The sequence below is a fragment of the Culex pipiens genome, chromosome 2 (assembly GCF_016801865.2).
Source record: "Culex pipiens pallens isolate TS chromosome 2, TS_CPP_V2, whole genome shotgun sequence".
NCBI classification, from domain to species: Eukaryota; Metazoa; Arthropoda; class Insecta; order Diptera; family Culicidae; genus Culex; species Culex pipiens.
Window position 1 is genome coordinate 124,542,969 of NC_068938.1, and position 19,204 is coordinate 124,562,172.

Below are 19,204 nucleotides of genomic sequence, written 5' to 3' on the forward strand. Positions count from 1 at the left end.
ATGGACTTGGACTCTTTGGAAAGGTCTTTCAATTACCTAACTAACGATGTGTAACATGATGATGGTTGGTTCAGTTTACTGCCATTTATTCAACTTCCAAAAATATGCGAAAACACATTTTTATACATAACTTTTGAACTACTTATCGAAACTTCAAACAATTCAATAGCACCGTATGGGACCCTAAACCAAGTCGAATGCAACTGGTTTGGTCAAAATCGGTTCAGCCAGTGCTGAGAAAACTGCGTGACATTATTGGTCACATACACACACACATACACACACACACATACACACACACATACACACACACATACACACACACATACACACAGACATTTGTTCAGTTTTCGATTCTGAGTCGATATGTATACATCAAGGTGGGTTTTCGAGCTTTAAATAAAAAGTTTAATTTTAGAGCAGGATTATAGCCTTACCTCAGTGAGGAAGGCAAAAAAGTTTTGATAAACATTACGGCACACAAATATACAATAAAATTTTTATGCAATGTGTATACAATAAAATTTTTATGCAATTTGCTGTGGTGAAATTCATCCACTGATGAATTTATAGCCGAGGTGAAATAGTAGTTCAAAATGACCAACAAAAGTGAATTTTGCTGTGGTGAAATTCATCCACTGATGAATTTATAGCCGAGGTGAAATAGTAGTTTGCAAATCCATCTATATTTTTGGCAAATCGCACTATTAGTGTTTCTTACTTTTCACGGCTGACAACTTTTTTAGGCTAGGGTTGATTTTCAGGGGGCGGAGGGAGCTGGTCCAGTTTTTGACGATGGCGACTTCGACTCGGTATTTGTTGAGTTAAATTTTCTTTCTCAACAAAATTGTTCCACTCTGTTGACTGTCGGATTTTTCGCCGAGTTTTGTTGTTTTGGTTTGGTTTAATTTTTGCGAATATTTCAGGATTCCGAAGGTGGTTTTGTGGATCAGATCGACTCGAGGCTCGAGCCAACATTCTCAGTGGGACTATCGAGAAATTAAAAGTGCAACATGGAGTTAAACTTTCTGTTATACCGCTATGAAGTTTTCCATGACAGCTGCGAAAGTTTTACTCCATGTTACCGGCTCACATCTCTCTTTTTAATTTCTCGATAACAGACATTATCGAAAACTAACTCCATGTTGCACTTTTCATTTCTCGATACCCTTCCGGCACGTGTCGGTCTGGGGAAGTAGAGGAAACGAATCGTTACTTGAACGTCGTTGTCCCAGGGGATTGAAACTCGTCTGAAAAACCAGTATCATTTTCTCCTTCAAGACGGTGGCGCCGCGTGGTGGTAGCTGCCCTGTGAATGGCTAATCCAAGGAACCAAAAGGTGGTGACAGAAATATCTGTCCAAAAGGGGTGCTGCAAAAAACTCATTATTTTTATCAAATTTGTTTTGGCAAAACCACATGTTTTTTTAATGAAAGTGCCAAAAATATTCGTAATTACCTTTTGCCTCTTGGTGGCGCTTTGTATTAGTATGTGAGTGGTCGATGTTTGCGGACGTGCACGCAGAACACACAACAGTACGAACTAGCGGAAATGCCTCGTTTCTTCTGATACATGTCGCCATATTCAAATTGCTTGAAGATTCATACCCGTGGTTGACCGCTTGGTAAGGTATTTGAAAAGGCCATTCCAATCAGCCTAAAACATCAAAGATCTGACAACCCTATCAAAAGTTATTATCGAGAAATTAAAAGTGCAACATGGAGTTAAACTTTTTGTCAAGCTGCTGTGAAGTATTCCATGACAGCTGTGAAAGTTTCACTCCATGTTACCGGCTCACATCTCTCTTTTTAATTTCTCGATTAAATGATGTCCAGGTCCATCATGTGACCCATCGTTAATTAGATATGTTATGCTTAAAAAATGTTCGGTAAAGCATGGAAAATAAAAAAAAAAATGTTTTTTTTAAGAAGAGCATAAAACATCGAAGATCTGACAACCCTATCAAAAGTTATTAGCACTTATGTATTATTTTTCGAGAAATTAAAAAGAGAGATGTGAACCGGTAACATGGAGTGAAACTTTCGAAGCTGTCATGGAAAACTTCACAGCGGTATAACAGAAAGTTTAACTCCATGTTGCACTTTTAATTTCTCGATACAATTTTTGGACGCCGGATCTAAGACACACAACCCCCGGTGGTTGGTCACTTTTTCGTTTGACACTTTTTTAGTTTGTACCCCGTTGGTTAGTCAAAGTCAAACTAAAAAGTGACGAACTATCACTATCAAAACAAACGTTTGGTCGTGTGTGTGAACTTCGTGTAAAAGGGGTGTAAAACTAAAAAGTGAACCCGTTCGTTTGACAGCAGTTGGTGTCAAACCATCGGGGTTTGAGTGTATTTCGATAAAAATTATGTCCGGGTCCATCATTATAGCTGAAAAAGTTTCACTCCATGTTACCGGCTTACGTCTTACTTTTAAATTTGGTTTTGAAGTTTAAAACTAGTTTAGGAATGGTGTTCTTTTTTTTGACATGTAGCTTCACAAAGTTTTTCGCAGCAACACAAAAACTTAAAATCGCACCTCCCCATACTATTTTTTCAGTTCAACTACAATAACGTATGAAAAAGTGCGATTTTTAGTTAAATAGTCAGTGAACGCTCCCTTTCTGCGAATGAATTATGTACCGATATTATACCGGCTCACATCCCAACAATACCGCTTGAGTGGGTTGTACCCACTCTAACTAGAGAGCCTGGATCTTATTAGAGAACGGACATCTCAAACCAAAAGTACTAGAGAGCCTGGATCTTATTAGAGAACGGACATCTCAAACCAAAAGTACCAATCGAAGCACGAGAACTGTCAAACGGAGGTACCAAACGAGCATAAGACAAAGGATTTTGCTCGATTGGTACCTCCGTTTGACAGTTCTCGTGCTTCGATTGGTACTTTTGGTTTGAGATGTCCGTTCTCTAATAAGATCCAGGCTCTCTAACTCTAACAACTGCAAAACAGAAATGCCGGTAGGGCAAACATCGTGCACTTTCGCAGCGTCGGGCGCCATTGCAAAACTAGAAGCTTACGAGGGAAGGTGAGTATTTGCCGGCGGGAGTGAAATCGCTCAAAGATAATGGTGACAAACGAAACGAAACTAAAAGTGTAGACTGTTGCCTTCCGAACTTCTAAATTTGACTTTCTAGACTCGTGAATCAAATTCTGAGCTTAATTATCACTTTATTTTCTCGGTACAGGCTGAACTTATTTTGACCACTTTTTGTACTCATTCGATCTCATCTTTGGGTCCCATAAATTCTTATTGAAAGTTAAGAAGAAAGTATTTTGAAAGTTGTGCTGAAAAACAATGTTCGCTTATGTCCGAAAGGTTGTAAAAACGTGTTTTTTTTTTGTAAGGAAATCCGGCAATGGGACCGCGCTCCAGCAAACGATCAAACGACCTCAAGGACGATCACAAACGCGCCCGCCCCGCGCACCTACAATGTTCGATTCGTGACAGCCACTCGCCATTAGCACCACATCTTCGGCGAACAAGGAGGCAGCGCATGCAGCAGTCGGGTGAGTGCAGTAATTAAAAAACGTTACTTAATCCACCCTTAGGTGGTTGGCGCCTTCCTCACATTTAAAGGGTGCCATCCAAAATGCAAAAATTGCGTAAATAACACTTAAGTGCTTATAACTTTTGATAGGGTTGTCAGATCTTCAATGTTTTGGACGCGTTAGAAAGTTCTTTTGAATACCCATCCTACGATAGGTCGCATGATAGATCCGGACAACGTTTTCATCAACATATCTGAGATCCGGCCTCGAAAAAGTGCGTAAATAACACTTAAGTGCTTATAACTTTTGATAGGGTTGTCAGATCTTCAATGTTTTGGACGCGTTGGAAAGCTCTTTTGAATACCTATCCAACGATAGGTCGCATGAGAGATCCGGACAAAGTTTTCATCAACATATCTGAGATTTGGTCTCCAAAAAGCGTATAAATAACACTTAAGTGCTTATAACTTTTGATAGATTTGTCAGATCTTCAATGTCTTGGACGCGTTGGAAAGGTCTTTTAAATTCCTTTCTGAAAATGTATAGCATGACGGGTTTTCTTACAAAAACCACCCTTTTTACAATCTTCCGGACTTTTGTTAAAATCGTTTTTTTAGCATAACTTTTGAAGTACTTAACTAAACTACATAATTTTTAATAGCGACTTATGGGACCCCAAGACGGATCGAATGACGCCAAAACGGACAAAATCGGTTCAGCCAATGTCGAGATAATCGAGTGACAATTGTTTGATCAACATCCCACCACACACACAGACATTTGCTCAGAATTTGATTCTGAGTCGATAGGTATACATAAAGGTGGGTCTAGAAGGTCTAATTGAGAAGTTCATTTTTCGAGTGATTTTATAGCCTTTCCTCAGTAACGTGAGGAAGGCAAAAAGGCTTCTTCTCCTTCAAGTACGTCATCGGCTCTTCGAAATCTTCCTTTCTTTTCCTTCTCCAACAAATCTCGAGAGCTTTATCGGTTCCAGCAGCACTTGCTCGGCCCGAGGAACACCTTCACCGACTATAGTCGAACTATTAGTTAAGTACTCATTTTTCGTTCTTTTTTCGTCCACTTAACACAATTTGTTTTTTAAAAGTTTGTAGTTCTGTAATTTGTGTGAAATTTGTAATCTAAAACCATCCAGAACATTGTAAAGATTGTCGTAGTTGTAGTCCTGTCCCTCTGTAGACTGCTTTCCGTTCTGTTTGGAATGCCAAGACCGAACCGTACTTCACTGAGCATCCCCGGGGCAGTGATGAACGCTGTCCTCCGTTCTGGAAAGATCAACGTTTGCCTCGGGAACGCTTAAAGTTTATGTGCCACAAAGTTTGCGAAACTACTGTGGTCGGCTCCAGGTGAATTGGCCTCTTTGGTTCAGTAAAAAGGGCAAACTTCAGGATGTTTCAAAACCAATACCAGTCAGTTAGTTTTTGGAAGACGTCTATTGGAAAGAAATGTTTATTTTGACTCTCAAATGTCAAACCAACTTTAGTTCAAATTATCGCTGGATTGGCATGGAACTTCCAAAATGCACCAGACGTGTCCTCTGCGAGGCAAGAAACAAACGAATGAGAGAGAGAGAGAGGGAGCGCGCGTGAGGGAGCGTCGTCGTCGTCGTCATGCCATCCGAAAAATGCGATTGCGAGAAACGACGACGACGTCGGCCGAGGCTCCTCGGCGTGCAAGACGAGACTACACTTTGATTAAGCTACACACATATCTCATAAATTATTCATACCATCTTTTTTGCCTTTTTCTTTGTACGCGAGCGGAGATTTTTTTTCTTTTTTGCTGCTGTTGGGAGCAGCATGAGAGGAGAAACAACGGCGCTGTGGGATTTCGGCGGTTTTTCAACGATTTACGCTTGAATGAGCGGGCCTTGCTTGCCGAATTATTCGAAGCCTCGCTTGGTGAGGCATTTGCAAGCAGCAAGCCTAAGAAGAAGTTGCCCATATAATACCTGGCCTGCTTGGACCGGGTTTACATGAAGTTCGGCATGCCAAAAACTGGTTCTTGTGGTTTGGTTTGGTTGGGTTTATGGTTGGTGGAGACCACTTTTCTCTACTGTCGCATGTGGAAGTGATATTGAGATCTGGAGATAATCGACCTTTATGACACTAAAATTAGAGACCCTAAATAGAGAGACTGGTCTAAGCTGGCTAAATCGATCTGGCAACGTATGTTGTGGGCTTGGCAACACTGATAAGTTTTGCTGGGCGTAAAGGCAAATGCTCGTTTGGATACGTCAAACTCGTGTCTGTTTGGGTACGTCAAATTCATTTCGACCAGTCTCCTTATTAAGGATCTCTAACTAAAATGTGAAGATATTTCGAACCATGGTTTATAGATTTGTGTGGGTTTGCCTTCCTGACTGAGAAAAGGCTATAAAATCACTCGAAAATCGAATGTGTGTAGAGACGATTTTCCACTCGATAATCTTAGAACTGGCTGAACCGATTTCGGCTGGGTTAGCCTTATACGATCCGTTTTGGGGTCCACTTAGACTTTAATAAAAATGATGAAGTTTTGTGATGTATTTCAAAAGTTATGCAATGAAAACGATTTTTGTAGATACAAGAAAAAAGAAAATAGGAAATTACAAAAGTTTTGGCTGATGATCTTTCACCGCAGTGCCAATAGGTGGCAACAGACAGCTCATTAGTCTAAGCTTTTATGTCAGCAAAGTATTGCAAACTTTGCACCAAATTCTCCGTCTGTGCAAATAATAACTGCACACAAAATATTTGCATACTGAAAATCACTCGCTAGTTTGAAACTGATCTAAACTGGTCGAAAGCATCAAAGCTCAGTCGAAATACGCACAACTCTAGGCGAGCAGCTTTAATTTTTGGTTATCTTATGCTGATCAATAATTGTAACAAAACTTCGTGACAGAAGAAATAGCAACAGATAAACACGATCTAACGCGATGGAAGATTGCAGGAGCACAGTAATAATAATGTTTTATTAGATTTTGAATACAAGCAACAAACAATTCAACTTAATGAAAGTTGATAGCACATAATAAATAGCTAGACGCTAGGATAGCTCGATAAGCAGAACTGTCATTTTCTGTTCACAATTAGGCCTTAAAAACAACCTACCAAATTTGGGGGCGATCTGAACAGGCCCGGCTTTCCGCAAAGCATTGACATTTGTATTGGGAATTTGTATTAAAAACCCAACGTTATTTTATTTTGTAATTTTTAAATATCTTTCTGCCGGTTAAAAAACTCAAACGCAATTGTATGTGTATATTGAGACAATTTTCTAAAACTTTCCCGAAGAAACTATGGTGCCCAAATGGTTTGTCACCAGTTCTGGAGCAACATTTGAAAACGACGCATAAGCATTTTGACAGCTGGAACTATATTGCATTTCCGAGACAACAGACAACTATTTAACAAAAAGAACCCGTCCTTTTCCTGAACGAGGCAAAGGACCAATTTGAGCATCGATTCGGGAAAACTATCAGCCTGGCATCGATTTCCCGCATACTTCACGGCGCAGGTTTTTCCTGGTAAGTGCTGGAGCGGAGAGCGATTCAGATAAAGGTAAAGGAGATTGCCTTATACCACGGAGAGATGTCGTCATTTCGTTGGGACTTGCACATGCTCATTTTTGAGGACGAAAATTTCGTGGATAACCTGGGAGTTTTTTTTTCTTCTGCAAAAAGCTTGCACTAAGTAAGAAAGTCGAAGCTTACCCGAGCAGAAATAGCGTTTGGACCATGCATCACCACCTGCATGCAAATCTGGTAAATTATCTTCGACACCTTGGGCTCAAGGTAGTATTTCTGCCCTGCTATGCGCTTTTCTATTCTCCGATCGAGTTTGTTTTTGGGTTCGTGAAGAAAATGTTGACAAGAGTACATAAGGAAAACGTCAATTCCATCCTCACCAGAGTCGCCTCAGTCCTACAAAAATTCTCGCACTACGACTGCATGACGCTGTTCGCAGAGCGTGATTTTTTCTGTATTTGACAAAGCACTTAGTCTTAAAGCTCTATCTGCGATGTCGATCCAAAAATGTTGGATATTGACGCATTGCCGTGTTGCAACCTACTTCTAGGTACTTGAAGTTCCCGTCCGTGTTTGGGAAGTATGCAACGCAACAAGTCATGTTGCGTGGAAGCGTTGCAACAAAAAGAAAATCAATAAAATCACAGCCGCATAACGTAATGATTCGAAATCCGGACACTTAGTACCATATTATTTTTGTTATAGCTAACAAAATATCATGTAATAAGTTGAAAATGAAGAAATATCATCAGGATGTAGTATTAACAGTTAGTTTTAAGAGAATGCATGCAACATATGTCTTTTCTAACAATTTTTCATCAGAATTTGAAAATTAAAATGACTTGTTGTGCTTCGAATCCCGGACACTGATAAAAGCTGATTCGAAATCCGAACACTTTTTCTTCGAATTCCGGACACTAATTTTTGCTAATGAATCGCACAAATTTGGACTGAAATGTTAGTCAATGACATTCTTTAGGTCCCAAATAAGCTGTCAAATCAATCGATATTTTATATAAAAATTTGCTTGAATTTAAGTAAATCAAAACCATACATTTCTGCTTTGCCTTCTCTGTGCTTCGGACGCCTATGAAATATTTCGCGTGAAATGTTTCGCATTTTTGGTAAACTTATAATTTTATTTTATTTAACTGTTTTGAATTTCAAATTATAAAATAAATTTCACGCATTGTGCAAAACATTGATTGTTCTTGGGTTTTATCGCTAAGTTTAAATACGTACACTAACGATGAATTCGAGTGCATGCAAAAAAAACAACAAATCGCAAACAGAACACGAAAATGATCTTTTTGAAGAGACCTGAGAGAAAAGAGAGTCAAAATGTACATTTCTTTCCAATAGGCGTCTAAAAATTCCAAAAACTAACTAGGGGAGTGTGGGGTAATTTGGACACCCTAAGGAAATTGCTCTGTTACGGGCTGTATGGATATTTTAAAGGAATGTGGATGACACCAGAGGATAATAGAGACCATATTTGATGGAAAAATGTCATTCATTTCGATAAATTTTGATGAAAAACCCATTTTTATCGCAAAAATTAAAAGGTGTCCAAATTACCCCCACATTTTTGTGTGGGGGTAATATGAACACCCCTATGGGGTAATTTGAACATGCCTTGTGGGGTAATTTGGACATGCCTTGTGGGGTAATGTGGACATACCTTGTGGGGTAATATGAACACCTTTTGTGGGGTAATTTGGACACATGTTGAAGAATAAGTTTAACATTTGATTTTTTGAGCATGTTTTTTATCCTTCAACCTGGTTTTGTAATTGCTTTATATTTTGAAGTGTTGCTCACAATATTTCATCAAAGGATTAAATAATGATTTTGTGATAGAACTATAATGCAATAGGAAGATAACAAATAGTTCAGTGTAGTATACATAATTCAATCATTAAATTGAAACTGATTTGATTTAAACATTGATTCTGGATCAGGCACACTATACTTGTTTTTAGTGATTAAGGTATCGTTTATGTTTATATAAATCAATCTTTATATAGAATTTATCAGCCTGAAAATATATATATTTTTTAATTTACATTCGGTAGCCCTTCAAATTTAAATATTATTGTAAACCAGCATAGAAATTGGAAATGTCAAAGAAATTAATTAAAAGCAATCAACATTAGAGTCTTGCTGAACGCCAAATGTATATAAATCAGATTTTCATCAATTCGAATATTGGAATAAATTTATCTAAATTAAAAAATAGGGGTTTTGTGAAAGTTCTCATTGCTCACATTCATTTTTGATTGTTTTTGACATATTAAATCCCTCTAAATTTATCTAAATCCCTTTAAAAACTCATCCAACCATGAAAGTTACTTTTTTGTTGCCTGACAGGTAGACTTTCAGGTATGTCCAAATTACCCCACAAGCCATGTCCAAATTACCCCCATAGCATATTCTATCATTAATTGCGATTTTTGATGATAAAAATGGATAAAATGCACAATTTTTATACGTACATATCTCAGGCATCGTCCAAGCAACCCCCTTAAACAAAAAATGTCCACTTTTTTGCCATATAACCCCTGCAAAACCTTATTTCCTAACCTTCAAATATTAGAATTTAAGGCACAACCAACCGGCCTTTGGAAACTTTTACACATTATACCAAAACTACTTAACATATTCCAACTTTTTTGGTTTGTCCATACTCCTAGGCCATTACTAGTACTAGCCTTATCACTTAAATTGCCGTTTTCACTATATCCGAAGAAAACGTGATTTTTAAAGGGGTGTCCAAATTACCCCCACTGTCCATATTACCCCAAACTCCCCTAACTGTACTAGAAGTGTAAACGTTGTGCTTGGTACGTGTTTTTAAACTTAGCCGTGCAATGCATAATATTAAAGTTTGTTTGTTTTGTTTTAATTTCCTTGGGAATAGATTCTTGGGGTTTTATTTGCCCCTTTTCATTTAATTTTCAACAGATTTATGGCATTTGAAAAAAACTAGTAGGATTTTGAAACAATGATGGTATTCTACTAAAATGTTGGATTATCAATTTAATAAATATGTTAACAAAAACATATTTTTAAATCATTTCAATCCAGTTTCGGAATAATGACAAAGGAAGAAAAGTTATAAATTTGGTCCACAACACATGACCAAATTGCAAGATGGCCGCCATATCTGCGAGTTTCAACTCGGTTTCAACGGCACGTTTCGTTTTGGTCGTTTCATGCTAAGCACACATACACACAGCTCGCGTAGACATCGTAGATCATGTTTTTCTTCGAAATTTCATCATTCAACTTCTCAATGCCCTACCCCTCCGCGTCCCTTCCGCTAACATCACCCCCTACGTGTGAACACATTCAACCCACCCCCCAAAAACACAGTCCCGGGGCTTTCCGACCCTCTCTCTCTCCCTCTTCCCCTCTCGCCTCCTTGGCACCGCAAAGCCGCGAAAACCAAGCCAATCAGAGAGACAGAGAGAGAGAGAGCGGCGGGAAGCCGTTTAATACCCTGCTCTTTATCATTTACGAGGGCCCTCGACGGCGAGACTACCCCGAAGTTTTACCGTCTCTTGATGATATTTTTGTGTTTTTCACATTTATTTATTTTCCAAATGGGGTTTCTACCACTGTTGTTTACATACACACACAGCTACACCAGGGGCAATATAAAAATAAATACATAAAACGGGAAGACCTACATAACTCGTCTTTGTGTAATAAAAACTGCTTTGAAAGGTTAATTGAAGGACAGCCAGTGGGACTAACCAAGAGAGGAAAAGCAATTTTCTAACTAAGTTACGAACATAATTTGCAACTAACCTAACATTTTGCAACTTAATGACCCTGCTCATTACTGCGTGGTTAAGTTTCTTATCCATATTTATTTTAGCGTTTTCCAATTTTCAAAAATGTATCTTACAAACACAGATACAAACCAATCAAGAAGAACCCCTTCAATCAAAGAGAGATTTGAGACATGTGTTTTGTTGTTTTGCTTTCGTCATCGTGTCGTGTTTCTTGCCCATTTTTGTCTATGTGCATGTGAACAACCTCGTTGTCTTCCCATAGATCACGCTCCGCTTGAGTCGTACTGTACTTTTTTTAACGCAAGAGGTTTGTAACGATGCCAACTTGATACTTAACCGGAGCCTACCCGGCGAGACTAGGGCCCCACCGTTAACTGGACTTTTTGTTACCAACCAGTGTATTGAGTGGGATTTTTTTCGGTTCGGTTGATTGTAATCACTGCCTACTTGTTCACTGTTACTGCTCTTCTTATGTATTTTCTTTGATTCTCTGTTCAGGCTTACGTGGTGATGAGTAATATTCACTGGTTTATTCACGTGGAGGTTTGCAATGTTTCAATGTCCAGACTTGATTATCCGAAGGCATCGGAAAAAAATCAATTGGGTCCTAAAATGAAGCTTAGATTGCTGATATTATTGTTTCCAGCGATATAGCTTATTTTTCTGAGTACAATGACCCTTTGTACGACCACAAAGAGTTTAAAATGGATTTTTAAATCAATATTGAAAAATTAACCTCGCGATCCTTCTTGACAGAAAAGCTCCTACTGGACAGCTCGTTCAAAGGGGACCATAGTTGATCCATCGAAAAAATGTTGTCTTGTAAAAAAAAATTTTTGCATTAAAATGAAAAAAGTGATCAGAAATGGTTTTTAATCGTGTTTTTTACCGTTGTACATAAAAATTGACATAGGACTTTAGTACCCAATTTGGATAATCGAATCACGGAAAAAAATGTAGTCGAGCACAAAAAAGACCACAACGCTATTCCAAAGTGATTTAGAGTGTTAAATCTAAAATGGCGGTGATGTAATATTGAAAAAATGCTTTTTTAATTGAATAAGGCTTTCTAGTCAGAAATTTACCAACACATTCAAAGTATGTTTACATGGCAGCTGGGGGTCTGTTTGCATCAGATTTGCTATCTTTTTCTAGCAAAAGCTTTTTTGTCATGCAACTAGCTGTTTTTTTTACCGATTACCCGATATGTCAGCCAACATTTTTCGCGGGGCTGTGACAGCTCGAGCTCGATCATTGTTTGCATCAGGACACTGACGAGAAGTGCGTCATTTTTGAGTTAAATTCGAGGGGGGCGTCACTCCGCGATAACATACTAAAGCGTACAATAACGAGCTCGAAAAGCATCAACGCTACTCATCGTGCCGAGTTATCGCAAGTTAACGCGCGTTAAAGCGAGTTAAAGCGACCAGCGTCTGCTCGTCTTTTGTGCCAGGGAAATATATCTTGCAACATTGCCGTCGAGCAGTTTTTGGTCATGTTTGGCAACTCGGTCGCCTTGATCGCCTTGATACAACATTTATTTCAAATTGATAATGGATTTTGTCATAATTTTAATTTTATTTATCGTGGTACTTTAGTTATTATTTCGTTCAAATTAAACTAAAAGGCATATTTTGGGGTTTAAATTTGTTTAATCCTTTAAGATTTGCATTCATACACAAAAATAAGAGTGATTATTCTACTAGACTGAAATTACAATGCCTGAAGTACTCTTTACCATTGAAAATGTGCAAGTTAATAGCAATTAAATCGATTTCCTCTACATTTCTCAAATAGGTTTGTTCGTCAGTTCGCTTAACTTTATATGATTGCAAATGTTCGTTGAACAAAACAAAACTAAGAAGAAACCCAAGGTGTCTACTGCCAGATTTCGAAAAATAAACAAAGTGCAGAGACGTTTTTGAAATTATGTTCTTTTTCACATGTTACACTTGCTGCATGTCCAGGACTCTTTTAAGAATGATACTTCCGAGTGAATTCCAAGAAATTTTCGATCCCCGGTCCCAGATTTTCCCGGTTGAATCGGATTTTTGCTTTAAATTGGTTCTCCGGCTGCTCATCCCGCCATCCGATTCAAGAGCTCCTTCGACTCCTTCAGCATTGTAGACACACATTATATGTCCGGAAATCTGCCCGAGATAAACAGCACCACTCGCGTGACCACTTAAATCGAATTTTGTATTAAATTTACACCAAAATATTATTTTTGCCATTTACTTATTTTGATGTAAACAATCAGAAGACACCAATACAACTTCATGCAAAGCTTTGTTGATGGTGGGCTCTTCACAAATACTAATGCACATTCTCTATCCAATGCATTGTTTATGATGGGCTCTTCACACATACTAATGCGTGGGCTCTTCGGGGTTTTGGTGACTGTCAAACGTTCTAGACATTTACAGTGGTGCCAGAGGGTTGGACAAACACTAAAACGCGTTTTTCTCGAATTACTTGATTTTGCATAATAGCCGAATTTTCAATTATGGGCAGTGTAACGCTCCATACATTTTTTTTTAAATTTGTATGGAAATTTTGTGACGAGGGGGGGGGGGTCTAAAAATCTGATTTTCTGCGTTACGTAATAAAAGAACGCTCCCTGTGCACGGCTTACTTCTGGTGCTGCAGAATGTAGCGGCCGGGTGGCGCTGCGGCCGGAAGTGGCGCTGCGGCCGGATGTGGCGCTGCGGCCGGATGTGGCGCTGCGGCCGGATGTGGCGCTGCGGCCGGATGTGGCGCTGCGGCCGGATGTTGCGCTGCGGCCGGGTGTTGCACTGCGGCCGGATGTGCGCCTGATGCCGGTTGTGCCACTGCTGGATGTTCACAACAAGAAATTGCTGGAATTATTGTAATCAAAATGATAATTATAGCTTATTAATGTCGATAATTTTATTTATCAATATGATGATGCAGAATTCTTCTGCGTGCTGTCTCTCTTTGTATTCTCCTTTTCGCGTTCTCTATCATGAACGTCCGGATGACCAATGTCCTTCAGCGTTCGCACCGCTTTTGCCTAGGCCACCCCAGCTCTGTCCTTTCATCCAGGCTTCTCGAAAAGCTGCGCAACAACGGCTTTGTGAACTGTAACGTTTATCACGTTGCTGGACTATTATATCCACGGTCTCAGCGGAGCGGAATTTTGTCGAGAAGGCTCGGTTTCTGCACGATGTGTATCGGTTTATACGTCAATCTGCAGTTTCCTCCGGACAATGTGATCTCCACAAATCGACTAGTGTCATCTAAGACTGCCCAGGTAACTTTCACCACCGCCTTGCCGGCGTCGTCCTTGCCCGTGCTGATAAGCACCTCCCGTTCTACGTAGCTGGAAACCTTTTGCCAGAGGCCAGAAACAATGCTTTTGGTGTTATTTCCTTGGATGACAATTTGTTTTTTGTCGAACTTTTGACGCTGGTTTTTAAATTCTCTTCCATACAAAGTGCAACTGATGTTGTAAGCCGCCTGGAATAAAATAAAAAGAATAAATATGGATGTAGATGTGTAGTTCATATCCATGTTACGGAAGCGGTGGGGTTTTGGGGGTCTAGATAGTTTTTAAAACAAGGGTAGTAATAGGCATCAAGTCACCTTGGTTCGTCGTCCTTGAAGCGCCGGCTGATGCGAGCGCTGCGTGACCGGCAACGGCGGGACTCAGCTTCAGACTCAGACAATGACGGCGCCGGCTGATGCGAGCGCTGCGTGACCGGCAACGGCGGGAGGCCTGGTGACCTGCTCCGGGGGGACTCAGCTTCAGACTCAGACGATGACGGCGACGGCAGACGCGAGCGCTGCCTGACCGGCGACGGGTACTCTCGCCGTCGCCGTCGGTGACGTGCGCCGGGGGGACTCAGCCGACGATGACGGCGACTGCAGACGCGAGCGCTGCCTGACCGGCGACGGCGAGAATACTGGTGACCTGCTCCGGGGGGACTCAGCCGACGATGACGGCGACGGCAGACGTGAGCGCTGCCTGACCGGCGACGGCGAGAGTACTGGCGACATGCGCCGGGGGGACTCAGCCGACAATGACGGCGACGGCAGACGTGAGCGCTGCCTGACCGGCGACGGCGAGAATACTGGTGACCTGCTCCGGGGGGACTCAGCCGACGATGACGGCGACGGCAGACGTGAGCGCTGCCTGACCGGCGACGGCGAGAGTACTGGCGACATGCGCCGGGGGGACTCAGCCGACGATGACGGCGACGGCAGACGTGAGCGCTGCCTGACCGGCGACGGCGAGAGTACTGGCGACATGCGCCGGGGGGACTCAGCCGACGATGACGGCGACGGCAGACGTGAGCGCTGCCTGACCGGCGACGGCGAGAATACTGGTGACCTGCTCCGGGGGGACTCAGCCGACGATGACGGCAACGGCAGATGCGAGCGCTGCCTGACCGACGACGGCGAGAGTACTGGCGACATGCGCCGGGGGGACTCAGCCGACAATGACGGCGACGGCAGACGTGAGCGCTGCCTGACCGGCGACGGCGAGAATACTGGTCACCTGCTCCGGGGGGACTCAGCCGACGATGACGGCGACGGCAGACGTGAGCGCTGCCTGACCGGCGACGGCGAGAATACTGGCGACATGCGCCGGGGGGACTCAGCCGACAATGACGGCGACGGCAGACGTGAGCGCTGCCTGACCGGCGACGGCGAGAATACTGGTGACCTGCTCCGGGGGGACTCAGCCGACGATGACGGCAACGGCAGATGCGAGCGCTGCCTGACCGACGACGGCGATTTGTCCAGTTCTTTCCAGGTTTTATTTTGGAGCTGTGAAAAATAACAATTACTATTTTTAGCTAGTTATTTAAATATTGCTTTCCTTTCTCTTGCGCTCTTGAAGAACTGTTGAGAGTGAGAGGGGGGAGTTACCTGCTCTTGCAGCGGAATGACGGAATGAAGCCAGGACTCCTGCAGCGGCGGATTGATAGGACTCTGTACGAGCATAATGACGGATACCGCCCGATTGGAAGGACCTTGCCCGGACTCCTGCTGGTCGTTGTCGGTCATCGTGGTTGTATTGGCGGGCTGCAGAACCTGGCCTGCGTGACTCCGCACAGCAAGCGCCTCGTCGGCGGAATTGCACACGGCTTGCTTTGGCGATGGATTGACCTGTGGGCGCTTGGTCGCTTGCTGGTTTTCGTTGTGCGGTTTGAGGGCCTGATCGATGAGAGATGGGAAAAATTTAGCGAATCCTTCATATGAACCGGCTCAAGCAAAAGAACGAATGAGCGACCGCTCAGGGACAATGTCCATTAAAGTGACAATAGAGTGTTACCAGGATTAACAAGGGGGAGGACGGGAAGGAAATGGTGGTTTTGAAGGTTACCTGATGACGCTGATTTGTGGCCTTCGTGGTTGTAGTATTGGCGGGCTGCAGAACCGAACTCCGCACGGTTTGTTGAATGACGTTCTTCGGCGATGGATTGCCCTGTGGGCGCGTCTGGCTGATATGCTTCACCGCTAGCTGCGAGTACATGGTCTTGTTTGGGAAGTGATCCTCGAAGACGGTGCCCAGGGGATAGCAGCGTTTGATATCGGTGAGGCTGACGACGGCGATGGTTTGACAGGCGTACAGTTCCCTACGAATGCCATGGGCCTTGCAGCAGAACTTGAGATAGGACAGGTCCCAGCTGGAAAGGTAATCGGCTTTGAGCTTAAGATTATCAGTCTCTCCCCGAAGTAGAACAGGTGACACCATGGTGTAAAAAAACTGTCAATGAATTATTTAGATAAATTAAATTTAATATATTTGAGAATAAAAAATATAAAACTTTGTCGTTTTTACAGCAAAGTGCTATCAGAGTGCTTATGACCGTGATTTGAATCAAATCATTATGTTCTTCATTTTTTTTTGTTAAACGTTTAAAAGTTTACGAAATGTCAAGTTTGCTTATCGTTCTTAGCTGGGTGCTGAAAAGACAGAATGCGTAACGTGATTTCCGAATGATCCCCACTGCTCCTCCCTTATACAACTGAACTACAGATGTAAACATAAACAAAGTAGAAGGCTTTGTTCAAGCTCAAGCGTGACATATTTTTTGCTGTTGTAGTGACTCATTTTGAAACATTTGGGATCTGATGATACATATTAAAGTTTTCGGTGGAAAATTAAGTTCTTCGTGCTTTTTTGTAGACTAAACGATGGGCGGTTAAAAGAGTCCTTCTTTGTTTTTAACGTGATGAAATATTGCGTCAGAAGTGGGGGAATTTCGTGAATCAGAAGAGCAACCGGATGGAAGTTACGAGATTATGTATCTTTGAAGCGCAGTGATAATACAGGAGTAAGATTATTCAATGTTATTTGGCAGGTGCCATTCACAGTTACTGATAATTCGTCTTAAACAATTTGTAAACATAGGTTTTGAGTGGAAATGTTAGCAACAAATTAAGACAATCTCGATTTCATCCCTTTTCTTAAGACTGACTCAAAACTCTCGACGCCCTCGACTTTTTTATTCCTGACAAAATAAATTAAAGATCGATTACAATACTTGCCAATTCATGGCATCATTTTCCAAACAGTAAATTGGTTCCGCTTTGACAGTTCTAAATTGAGGCCGCTTTGCGGACAACTATTCTGCACCCAGGTTCTTAGTGTTTTCACGAACAATTTTCAAGAGTTTTTTTTTATTAAAAATGTCTTAAAACATGTAAAACACAACAGTTTATAGGACCTTTAAAAAACACTCTAGATTTGTTAATTCAAATGTTTAAATGTTTTCACAAGTTTTAGAAAGTCTTTGGAAATGGATAAATATATTTAGTAAGGAATTTCTAAAAGAACAATTCTAGAGTTTTTTTTTAAATGTCCTATCAACATATGAAAGACAATAGTTCAAAAACTCTAGAATTATTGATAATCAAGTTTGAATTGAGGAAACCCCAGAAAACTCTCCCTTTTTAAATCAAACTCACAGAAAAATAAAAATTTCTAGTTAACAAAAGCTTCGACCAAATCAAAAAAGCAATTTAATGATTAAAAAGTTGTTAAAATTCCGTACAAATCCGTATTATGCGTAAAATTCCCTACAAAAATTCCGGCCTGTTAAAAATCCGCGAAGAGGTTCGAAAATCCGTATGATAAGGAAAAAATCCGTACAGTTGGTAGCCTTAATCATAGAAGATGATGATGTGACCCAATAATCAATAAATTTTGTTTAATGGTGTGATGTATTATGCATTCTCAAGGCAATCAGTCGGAGTATGCGGATGAGACTATTCCCCAAGTAGCACTCATAACTTGTCGACTGTTGAATAATAGTTAGACAATTGTTTTTGATAAACATACGAGAAAAAATCTGAACAAAACTTAAATAACAGTTTGTTTCACTGCTTGTATAACTGACTTATGTAACTATCGTGTTTTGTGCCACAAAAGTGTTAAAACACAGTCAACTTCACTCTTTTCCAAAAAAACACAACATAGGAAAAATTGTCACCTGTTTGGAGGGTTCCATCCAATTTGCTGATTTACACTGTTTAAACAACTTATTTTGGAACACCTTCGATAAAAACTTGCTTGCTCACTTCCGTTTGAGGTATTTATCACTTGATTTCAGTCGAAAGCGCTTTTTATGAGCTGTAATTAAACGTCAAAATCCTGAAATGCCATGATGCTGTTCCCTCATCAGCATTGTTTTCCTCAAAAACAGTGAGTTGAATAATAATAATATTGCACTGTTTGTTTCACTGCTTATCTAACATTGTCATGTGATGGCATCTTCTGAAAAATGGGCGTGGCCAACCATTCTTTAAATAACCTTAGGTTTTCTCGCTTTGTTACACAAATTTTATCGGAGAATAGGTTATATAACTGATATTCAACTAACATATTCAACTTGACATTGCGTGTTGTTAGGTGGTGTGAATTTGTACGTGAGGTATTTAGAGTTTCAATAATGTTTATTTATCGAAGATTGCAATAATTTTAATTGTTGACCGATTATTTATAAAAATATCGCCGATAAAAGCTACAAAAAATATCAGCTAACGGAGTTCATGATAGAGAAAACAACAAATTAAAATCACACCATTTTTCAATGTTACTCCGTGGTACGGTAATCGAAATGACAGTTCAAACGGTTTGTTATAACAAAGTTACATAATGGAGTTGTAACAACTGACTTGAAACAAACTTATTTAACTTTATTTCCAATGACAGCCTTTTCTGGAGTTAAGTTGTATAGCTCACTGCAGTATAACAAAGCTGACAGCAGCCTTCTTATTGACGTTTAGGCCAGCTTGTTTACTATGAAGCCTCGTGGAAAGATGTGGAAGCGCGCCTGGACCTGCCGTGGAGATAACAACAAGTCGTCTAAGTCATCGGATCG

At 40.8% G+C, this 19,204-nt stretch overlaps 2 protein-coding genes across 3 annotated transcripts; one reads left to right on the forward strand and one right to left on the reverse strand.

Annotated features, from left to right (window-relative positions):
• Positions 1–14,865: 14,865 nt before the first annotated feature.
• On the forward strand, positions 14,866–15,343 carry LOC128092665 (prostatic spermine-binding protein-like). The gene is made up of 2 exons (XM_052706981.1): positions 14,866–15,274; positions 15,327–15,343. The coding sequence occupies exons 1-2, from the start codon at positions 14,866–14,868 to the stop codon at positions 15,341–15,343; spliced, it is 426 nt and encodes a 141-aa protein (XP_052562941.1).
• LOC120414997 (uncharacterized) lies at positions 15,221–17,479 on the reverse strand. Of its 2 annotated transcripts, none has more exons than XM_039576355.2 (3): positions 16,201–17,479; positions 15,744–16,031; positions 15,221–15,641 (listed from the first exon to the last, which is right to left on the reverse strand). In XM_039576355.2, exons 1-3 carry the CDS (start codon positions 16,570–16,572, stop codon positions 15,366–15,368), a joined length of 936 nt encoding a protein of 311 aa, XP_039432289.1. In that variant the 5' UTR covers positions 16,573–17,479; the 3' UTR covers positions 15,221–15,365. The 2 variants fall into 2 exon arrangements, with proteins under 2 accessions (XP_039432289.1, XP_052564288.1); XM_052708328.1 differs by having other exon boundaries at positions 15,527–15,660.
• Positions 17,480–19,204: the final 1,725 nt, after the last annotated feature.